Source organism: Taurulus bubalis (genome assembly GCF_910589615.1).
Source record: "Taurulus bubalis genome assembly, chromosome: 20".
NCBI lineage: Eukaryota > Metazoa > Chordata > Actinopteri > Perciformes > Cottidae > Taurulus > Taurulus bubalis.
In genome coordinates this window covers 14,876,714-14,887,547 of record NC_136608.1, presented here as the reverse complement: position 1 = coordinate 14,887,547, position 10,834 = coordinate 14,876,714, and the positions used below count along the sequence as shown (strand labels likewise).

Below are 10,834 nucleotides of genomic sequence, written 5' to 3'. Positions count from 1 at the left end.
TCCTTTTCGTGAACGCGCATGTTGTGCCGGTTCATGTCGTAGTGGTCCCTGAAGCGCTTGTCGCAGTTGCCGCACTTGTACTTGAATTCCCGATTCGAAGAGTGCGTTTCCTGGTGCCGCCTCATGGCTGCGGCCCGCAGGAAAATCTTATTGCAGACGGGACACGTTTTATCACTGGAGTATTTCTTTCTCTGCCTCTTCGCTGACGCAGACTCCTTTTCTTTCAACGCGGTTCTCTTCAGCTGGAGCTTTTTGCTTTGCTTCAGGGGCTGAAAAGCTGCCGGCTTCAAGGCGTCACCGATCTCCTCGGTTGCTTCCTCCTCGTTTAGTTCATTTTCTTCTTCCTCTTCTTCCTCGTCGTCGTCGTCAGGCTCACCCAAACACGACGGCGGCTCGATCTGGATGTAGTCCAGCAGGGTCACGGTCTCGCCCTCCACCTGGACAGTCATGCAGCCGTCAATCTGCTCCGACGGAGGCTGCAGCTGAATCTGGTCCCCATCGATCACAACCTTCTCCAGCTGAGGGAGGGACAGCGAAGAGAGGATGCAGTTCCCAAAGGAGGAAGGAATGGCCTGAGTTTCATCTGTGGGGGGGAAACAAGAACTATTAGGGTCGGTGGATCCAAGAGAATCACACAAATCACCTATTTTGATTAAAAAAAACGCGCTTTTTGCCTGAAAGGTGACACGTTTGCGCCCCTGAAAAACAATCAAGGACTGAACTGAATGAAAGCTTTACTGCTACACATGTGACTCACCGGATAAATCCAAATGTCCCAGTGTTGTGTGGTACAGCAGCACAGTTTTCAGGTGCTGTGGGTCGGGAACAGAGTGAACGCACTCCTCCAGGGCGGACGGGACCGCGCTGAGCATGGACGCCGTCTAGTGAGGAAAAGTCAATAAAAAGGGCAAACACTCAACAACCAGTACTTTTATGTTTAATTAACGTGAATGTTTTGAGTTCATGCTCAGAAATGCCATTCATTGAATGGATGGATAGATGAGTATCAGCAATACAGGAATATAAGAACCATGTTGATAAGAGACTCTGAACTTTAGTCAAGTCAAACAAATAATGACGGTGGAGAAGTTAATATTAATGGATTTGGGGGATAAGTTACTTTTATTCGGGCTCAAAGCCCATAGTGTATGCTGAATTAGCTATTAGCACAGATAACGATCACTGGAGTTCTCGGGTTATAAGGAGCCTATTTTTCTATGATTTCTGAGCAGATTTCTGTTCCAGTACCTGCTGAATGTCTGGTACGGGAAGAAGCTTCTCCAGTCTGGAGAGAAAATCCAGCATCAGCACCTGCAGCGCGCTGTCGTATTCTGGCCCAAAATCTGTGGGAAAAACATCCTGGAAGAAAATAAATCACAGTTTAATGCTCAAGTACTGCATTTTATATACAGTCTGCTGCAGCCAAGGACTGACGAAACGTGAAGAAAGCCATCTTATAAAGACATGAGAGTTTAAAAAAATGCGTAAATGCAAAGACCCAAATCTCAAACCTGGAAAAACTTGTCCTTCTCGTCGTCGTCTTTCAACAGCAACTCGATTTGATCCACAAAGTTCGATTCCGGGATCTCGACCTCTGCAAAACACGGCTGGAACCAAAGATGCAGTTTAAAGCCGGGAACCGTTGCGGTTTAGTGGGAAAATACGACAACACCGCCGACCTGCACATGGCAGTTTAAGAGAGGCTAACCTGCGCCGCCCAGGTGGAAACCAGGGCCTTGATCCGCTCCAGGTGCATCTCGATGGTTTCCGTGTCTCTGATCCGCTCGGCCCGACACAGATCCAGGACCACCTGCAACGAGGGAGACATAAGGTGCTGCTGACATTTTCTCTTAAAAAGAAATATTAAACTTTTTCCTCGGCTGCACTTTTACTGTCTGTCTGGCAATAATTCAGCTTTCATCGTTTGGACGATGTGAGTTTTGAGGTGGTCCTTACCGACGCAGTCAAAACGAGAGCGATACATCATCTTTAAACTTTGTTTTGACAGCTAAAACATCTGCATGGCAGACAAACTGCTGTTGTTGTTATTTTACGTTTACTTTAACAACCCGTCAGACGTCCTGCAGTCTTTACCCGCGCCCGGAGTCCCAGGAGGAGCTGAGCTTTCTGATCCGCGTTCAGAAGCTCGGGTACGATCTCTGAAACCGTGCAGATGAACTCCTCCACCAGCCCGTAGTCCTGCACGCTGCCCCGCTGGACGACCTGCCACATGGCCGCCGACACCAGGCGCAGAGGAGGGATGAAGAGGCGGAGAGACGGCAGCAGGAGGAGGGAATCTGGAAAACAGGGATTTTTTTTTAATTATCACGTTAGTACGCCCTTCATTTAAAATGTAACACATCTCCTCACTACAATCACTGTTTTTACAGAAGGCTTTTTATGTGAAATAGTTTGAATGAATTGCGCACACACACGTTAGAATAAATTTATATTTTTATGTTGTATTATAAAGAATAACTTTAGATATGTATTATCATTACATGTTTCAGTGAAGAGTTTTTAAGTGTAGTTTCTAAGGTAAACAGAAGCTGGTTTCTGTAGGCTTTTCTGTAAATAAATTGAATATATTGTATTATTAAACTGCTGGTTGAACATAACAAACCATATGAATATGTCAACAAAGGTTTGGGATATCGTGAAAAGTATTTTTCCCCATTTGCTGACATATCGACCAATCGATTCATGAAACAAAGCGGCAGGTTGATTCACGATGAAGATACTCGTCATCCTCAGCCTTAGTTAAAGTGTCCACCAAGCACAGGACCCACAGCTAAATTATGAATGGCAGCTTTATTATACTTTGTCTGCAGCCACAAAAAACATCTAGTGGTAACATTACTATGCTAGAAACTACATAGTTGTTTATTTTGCCAAGTACGTTGCACATACAAGGAATTTGACGAGGTGAAGGTGCATAACAATAAACATAGAATGAAACAATTTTAAAAAAGTGATATCAGTACTTTAAAACATGTATATATTATAAAATAAAAGTGGCACAATGGTATTTTAATAGAGAACATATGTCCCCCCTTTTAATTATTGTGTGGTCATTCAAATAAACACATTTGTCTTGTAATGTTCACCATTTAACGTCATTATAAGACTTAAAAAATGTCCAAACGGAACTACTGCTAACATTACAGTGGACCTCTGCCTAGCCTTGGTTGCCTTCACGGACTGGCAACTGTGTCGTAAATATGACCACGGAACATGACCACCACAAAAAAGTCATAAACATGGCTGAGGAAGTCGTGGCTAACTGTGCTGTGTAAGTTACTGAAATTATCCGGGTGGTGTACTATTAAAAAAAAAAAAGTGACATTACTTTTCTTTTTAACGGGTTATATTCAAACACTGGCTCGACTTTCAGAAGTTTAACTGTCTCGTACGAGTGTTTTTAGCCGCTAGTTTTAGTGGAAGCCCCCGAAGGCAGCATCTATCAGCCGCTGCTAGTTTACAGCTGCTAACTAATACTAACCTACGCCAACAGTTAGTTAGTTGCCACGACCCGTTAAGTTAAAGCATTCCCCTCGTGATGAAATATCGGCGTGGGTTATCTAACCAGCTGCCGTGAAGCGCCCTCCGGTAACTACCAGCTCGCGAGCGGCGCTTGTTCTAACCGCAGCATAAAAGCCACCGCCATCTCAGAGCGGGGTACGCCATGTTCAGAATCGGACGCACACAACCCCAAAGTGTGGCCGATAACTCGCAGTAGGGCGCGTGCGTTTACGTCACCGTTAGCTTACCGTTATCGGCGCGGTACGGGCTCTCCATTTTTACGTCGACAAATGTCCAATAAGGTCAGCAAATTAACGCGGGGTTGTTGCGACTCGACGTCCGCACAACCCTGCGGAGCAAGTTGGAGGAGAAGAAGAAGGGCGGCTTGATGTTGTGCTTGAAGTGCGCAGGCGTAGTGAGTAACACACGTCCCACTGGTTTCATCCAGCAGCCGCGGTTTATTATGATTCATTATCTGCGAACATACGAGCCGCTAATACATTCGTTATGTCAACTTTAGTCGCGAAATGGACACCGTTGACTAATTTGAGCAACTTTGCGGTTGCATGTGAAGGAAACGCAGTCATATTCTTCTTCGCCGGAGGAATGTTCGGGCTTACATGGAGACGTGTTGGTCGTTGCTGCCACTTAGAGGCCAGTTAAGGAAATGAGCCCACACATTTATTTATTAAAACAAGCATCTTCTGTTGCAGAAATACAACAAAGTCTTCATGTTTCAGAGTGGCTCGATAAGTAATGTCACTCTTTGACTCAGTATAAGTATGTACTCAGACATTTTCTGATTAAAAATAGAGTTATGCAATAAAGATTGCATAATTCAATGAGGGAAATTGAACCCAATGTCAATGCAACTGGTGATTATTGTCGGCTGTGATGGACCACAAATAGAGTATGTGTAGATATTATATATAAGGACTGCAACCAACAATTGTTTGGACTAAAAAGTATTTTAAAACAGCAAATATTCAGAATTGTGTCGCTGGAACCAGTGATTTTGTATTTTGTCATTTTTGCTGAACTCATTACTTTTATTAGTTGACAATCATTCATGCAGGGAAAATGCCTCTACTTCCTCCAAAGCTACCATGGCATGTACTGATCAGAAAAGGGCAGACTAGATCTACTTAGGCAACACAACGTGATAATCTCATGTTGTTAAAGCCTGCGTTGGGTAACAATGGGTCTCCCTCACTCCCAATAAGGACCAGTGCTGCGGTGGTACAGTCCACAGTCTTTATTTACTACAATGCTGGCAGCAATAAGCGTTGGGAGCTGGAGACACGAGAGAGACCTCCGGCCTCCACAGGTTCCTTCACGGAAACAAGGCAACAGCACCACCCGCAGGCGGGGAGGTGAACAGCATTTGTCTTCAGCATCTTCTTAAATTTAAAAATTGAGACGTATTAATTTATTGTGGTGTAAAGAAAATCACCAGATAATTAAAAAATGTCCAAACGAAAAACCTAAAGTATCTATTCATATAAATAACTTATTGAACTTGCGTGTATATAATTCCTTCAGTGGTGCAATGAATTCCCGTGGAGACAGAAAAAAGAGGAAACTCCCCTGAAAAGATGAATCGTGGCCAAATTGTCGTCAAGACTTTTTAAGACCTTGTATTTCTTCATCTGCGATGGCTGCAGACAGTCCACTGGCTCTGAGGGAGCTGCCATGACCTTTAGTGCCGTGAGTCATTTGCTCAGTAGAAAGTAAAAGGATCCATAAAACACCGGCTGCTGGGCCAGATGTGTCACATTTTCATCTGCAGTGTCCTTGTAGAAGAATAAAGTTATACATCCCAACTGATTTTGTTTGCTTCCATCTGCTATGACTGTGTGTTATATTGTCCTTAATTTTGCTCCGCATGTTTGGTTCAGTTTATTCAGCAACAACAATAAAAAAAACCTTCATACTCTTTTAAACTCTGGTCGTTTATTAGCTGTCCACAAAAGCATGTCAACAGAAACTGTAGAACGAGTGTAACATTCCTCTTTGTTGTTATACTCCACCACATCCCTGCTTCTCACACCATGTATAATTTATATTTCATATATATATATATATTTTGTACAATATACATGTTCTCATCAAAGGGAAAATAATAGCAAAAGTCCCCCCTCTCCCTCCCATAGATCTGAAATCTAGTGAATATCCCATGCATGTTTCCACTGCGTCTCGGAGAAATGTCGTCTATTACTAGGAACAAAAAAACGCTCGGACAAATTAAGGGGAGAGTTGTTCGACGAAGCTGGCGTACAAAGCACATTCTCAACAACATTAAACAAGAAGAGCCATGCAAACCCACTTCTACTCTGCGGCCTCGACCCGGTCGGGAATCAGAAGCTCGTCTTCGGCTAAATTACATCATATTAAGACTAATGAAAAGAAACGGAGATAAAGTCTTTTGGCTTTTCTCTTATTCTAAAGTCCTATTCAGCTGCTGTTTGACCACAATAAGACTGAAGCTCTCTGTTGGAATACTAATGTGTGTGTGTGTGTGTGTGTGTGTGTGTGTGTGTGTGTGTGTGTGTGTGTGTGTGTGTGTGTGTGTGTGTGTGTGAGAGTAACACTGGCACCAGAAGTGCTTGACATCATTATGAACCTTTTCCCCTCTGTGGAGACAAAACGGTTTGCATCTCTAAGTTACATTTCACCGTAAAATAGCACGTTTCATTAGAAATGTGGGCATGTGTGGTGATTGAATATAAAGCTCAGTGTGATTATTTTCAACCAGAGTTCATCTAAATAAATTATCGGCTTTGTTAAAGCCATCAGAAAACGGCCGGCCTATAAGTTAGACATATTCTTTTTAAAATGAGTGAAACACGTTTAAAATAAAATACATGGAATGTCACAAAAAAATAGAAAGGAAGATGAGTATATTCATGCTTTTTTTTCAGTCACTCATTTGTCATTGTTGTGTGTCTTTCAGTCCACATTCATACTGTAGCTCCATATCCTGTGGCATATTATGAAGTGTTACTCAGAGTAATACAGTCTCATGGAAATATTGCTTGGTTTTAACACTTTAAAGCATCTTTTTTTATATAATCTTTTCCCCCCTTTTGTAACACAAAAGAGCCGTGGAATGTAAAATAAAATATATATGCATGTAGGTAAGAAAATAAAGTCGTAGGATAATATCTATATTTCATTTTTCTGTAACTATTTACAGAACTTAAAACCAACTCCTATATGTATGTTTCTGTTAAAATGTTGTTTTTATGGAGCAAAACAAATTATGTAATTTTGAGTGTGCTACAATATTTTTAAGAAATATCTCATATCTGAAGGTACAGTCGGATTCATGTAGAAACAACACCACAAAGTACGAGGACACTTCAGAGACATTTGCATCGGAAACAGAGGGAAGCTTTTTGGTTTTTGGTTTGTTGCTGGACTGCAGATATTGCACATTTCGTAATTATTAAACCTTTGTTGCATTATTACATTCATAAAATGTACTGTGAGATGCTCGTGGCGAAGTCAGACAGCAGTTTAACATCTGGCCTTGTTTCGGTGTGAGAGGTATCATAACGCACACCTGGAGGGGGCGGGGCCTCGGCGATGATGCAATCAGGTTCAGAATCAGATTATTAGAGACGCAACCTTCTGGAGACGGATGTGTGTCAGGATTCACAATATGAACCAACACATATTTATACTAAAGCAACGCTAAAGGCTGAAGGAACACAACAAAAACCAAATCTCAAAAGGTCCTGGGACCAATTTCATATTCATAATTGATATAAACACCAGAATGTGACCAACAATATTCATTAAAATAGACCGAATACAAATGAACCCTGATTGTGAAACTCGGACCCGCCTCCCATATTTGGGCATATTGTTATTTTAATCAATTATGAATGTGATAATTGTCACAGGTGTTTGAGATTTGGTCTTCAGCATAAAGATGTGACTCATCCTGTATTCCCATTTCAAATATTCCCAGATAATATAACCATATATATATATATATATATATATATATATATATATATATATATATATATATATATATATATATATATATATATATATATATATATATATATAACTATTCATTTATGCCATGGCCACCCGTTTCAACTATTTCAACTTGACGTTTCTGAGAAATGATATGCTCAAAATACGCTGTGTTGCGTCATTCTTTTGTTTTGTTGCTTTAATCGATTGTTGTCAACCAACATTTGCACCTCAGGCGACCATCAAAATACTTTTTAAGAACATTTTTCAAATGTACTGCACATCCAATCAGACGTTTTTATGCTCAAATTGAAAATGTGGGACTTTGTGAGTCACATAATATTGTTGCGTCTCTAATAAGCTGAGAGCTTTGGGGAATTCAACCTTTCCGCTGCGGCGAGGCCTTTAAAATGTGTCATCTACCCTGATCATGGGGAATGTCTCAGAAACAGCTGAGTACTTGAAGGGAGCCGTCCGCCGCCCCGAAGACCCACACAGAGCACAGCGAAAGCCAAACGGAGGATTCAAACAAACATTGAAAACATGCAACGTTTGCATTAAAACGGACACAAAAACAGCGGGAACAAACTGTCCAGGGGAGCACATTCAAATTCAATGAGACCGATGCCATCAGCCAAGCGAGTGGAGGAGAATACTGTACATCAGTTTACAAAAAAGAAAAGAAAAAAGAACGACCAGCACGGTGACTTTAGGGACGTATTTACACTTTGCTCTAAAAGTCTTGAAAGATAAATCGTAATCCATCTCCAAAATCACGCTCAGTCAGTTTTGCAGTGGATAGAAAGTTCATAAGCAGCGTTTTCCTTTCCTTTCCTTCCTTCCTTCCTTCCTTCATTCCCCTTGCAAGAGTGGTCCGTGAAGTCAGCTCAGTCCAAGAGGTGTCATGCAAAACTAAAAAAAACAAACGTCTGCAGCTGTTTCAAGCGTACGTCGGCATAGATTTCACTGAGTGGGCCGCCGGTGGTCGGGTGGAAGTGCCTGTGATCGGTTTGGCCTCTGCACACACAGTAGAGATAACACAGTGAAACGCATCCAACAGAGAAGTGACGGGACGAAGCGTGGATCAGTCCGCCTAAAGTCTGTCTGCTGGCATTGCTACTAGTCACTTTTTATTGGTTGTAAAGTACGGGTTATATGTTGGCGTGTGACGAACTTTACACTGCGATGGCGTCCACTTCCGTAAAGTTTGTAAACCTAAAGTCTCACATCCGAAGATGGTGAGAAAGCTGCTTTTATTGAGTCCTACTCTAACGTTTTTTTAAGCCCCCAAAAAAGGTGCACAGAATGTATTTCATGCATGTGTCCTATATGAAATACAATACGCTTTATAATCACAATTAGGTCTTAGTGATACTGCTGAGTTGAGTCTTTTTGTGTGTGTTGACTGTAGGGGTGTGAAGTGATCAGTGGGAGCCATTAGGAAAGTTCTCTCTCTCTGATTTTCTCACACACACACACACACACACACACACACACACAGGCAGATTAAAGGGAATCCCTGACGTAAAAAACATCCGACAGCCCCTCTTCAGCAGTGGAGCCAGGACAGGCGGACAGGTGGTGGGTGGTGTGGGGGTGGGGGGAGGGGCGGGGGGGCGCTGCGCCTGGATCGGAGGGCCCTCTGGCGGGACGCCGTCACACCACCGAGCCCTTGGAGGTGGAGAGGTGGATGGAGTGGATGCGCGTGGCCAGAGTCTTCTCCAGGTCCAGGAGGATGTCGGAGCAGATGCCCGGGCTGGAGGCGGGGCTGGGGGCGGGGGGCGGCTCGTACAGCAGCTGCTTGAAGCCCTCCAGCTCGATCAGCAGCACCATGTTCTTCAGGAAGTAGCCCTCGATGAACGCCGTGAGCTCCGCGGCGCCGAGGAACTGCATGGAGGAGAGAAGTTTGCACGTGAAAGAGGGATTCCTGCAGCGGGTCGTCATTGTATTTCCTGTTCACAATTCATCTCATCTGAACGGTGCATTGGTTTTTCAGATCACCTGTTGTGCAGAATTTGGAAACCGGCTCCTGATTAATTGGATTAAATGGATGCGAGATGACGTGTGTGTACAGATTGTAAAGACATCCGAGGCAAATTTGTCATTTGTGATTTCGGGCGATACAAAAGAAACTGAATTGAATTGAATTAAGAATTGATTGCATTGATTTAATGCATTTTTTCCCTTTGCGAAAGGCCCTGAAAAATGATTTTCAAACTAAATATTTGTTGTGTTACTTGGTTGGGAACGGTGCCGCCACAAGCTATTGGCTTTTTTCGTTTGGTAATTTCTTTTGCCAAGCATCATCTGGAAATCAAAAAAATCTAAAAAATCTTCTTCTTCTCTCCAGGAAAAAAACCACGTTGTGGGCCGTGAAACCAAAAACAACGAGTTTAAAGACGCTCTGGGTCATCACAAACGTCTTTTATATTTTTTTCATATTTCTCTTGTTTATTCGTATAGTAGAGAACAAAATGTAACCGGAGTCAAATCCCATGTATGTCTACACACTCATGGCTGAAAAAGATGATTCTGATTCTGATATTTGATCCGCTGTGAATAATAAAATGTGGAAGAGAGCAGCTTTCATGTGACGGGTTTGAATCTTTTCACCTTGGCGTGCTTGTAGAGGTCCACGCAGGTTTCCGTGGTGATGTTCTTGGAGCAGATGATCTCACAGTGTCTCTGAAGCGGCTCCAGTTGGAAGAACTTGGCTGCAGACAGGAGCTGCGGGGAAAAAGCACAGCCGCACACAATGAGACGCGGGACTCGGGGAATAGAAAACGCTCGGCGGCCTTCGCTCGAGTCTCTCTTACCTCCATGACTTCGGTGTTGCGTATGTGCAGAGACTCGGTGCCGCCGCAGTACAGGTACTGCATGACCAGCTGAAACACAGAGCGGCAGCGTTCCCATTGGTTACTCGTCTGCACGGAGGGGCGGAGCAACGCAGTGACAGTGCATGAGCTTTTGGATGACAATGACATTCTTACATGGAAAATATTGTACTTGACGTGGCTGATCTCGATGCAGGTGTTCTCTGCTGCCGGTCGGTTCTGGAGAAGTGACTTGAACCTGGGTGAAAGGACGGATATCGTGGCGTTTATTATAGTTGTGCAAGAAGAATAAAGACATCAATAAGCAGCTAAATAGTTCAGGGTTTATACACATTCTGACCAATGGATTTTCATGACTTTAAACCAAATTTTCATCTGTATATACATGAAAAAGTGAGAAAATGTAGTATTTAAACCAACAATGAGAATACAAAGCATACAGTGAACCTTAAATAACACAAATGAATGAGACAATAGTTTGATTAAAA

General features: G+C 42.8%; 1 protein-coding gene across 2 annotated transcripts in view; it reads right to left on the bottom strand.

Annotated features, from left to right (window-relative positions):
* Window positions 1-9,168: 9,168 nt before the first annotated feature.
* Window positions 9,169-10,834, bottom strand: part of LOC306752410 (ankyrin repeat and BTB/POZ domain-containing protein 3-A) — a gene marked incomplete at both ends in the record, with an annotated part of 133,132 nt that continues 131,466 nt past the window's right edge. Inside the window, 4 exons of one of the 2 annotated variants that reach the window (XM_079236162.1) lie at window positions 9,169-9,399; window positions 10,126-10,239; window positions 10,329-10,397; window positions 10,503-10,620. In XM_079236162.1, the coding sequence (XP_079092288.1) occupies window positions 9,169-9,399; window positions 10,126-10,239; window positions 10,329-10,397; window positions 10,503-10,620 (532 nt within the window). The remainder of the gene's footprint in view (window positions 9,400-10,125; window positions 10,240-10,328; window positions 10,398-10,502; window positions 10,621-10,834) is intronic. The other variant, XM_079236163.1, reaches the window with a different exon arrangement.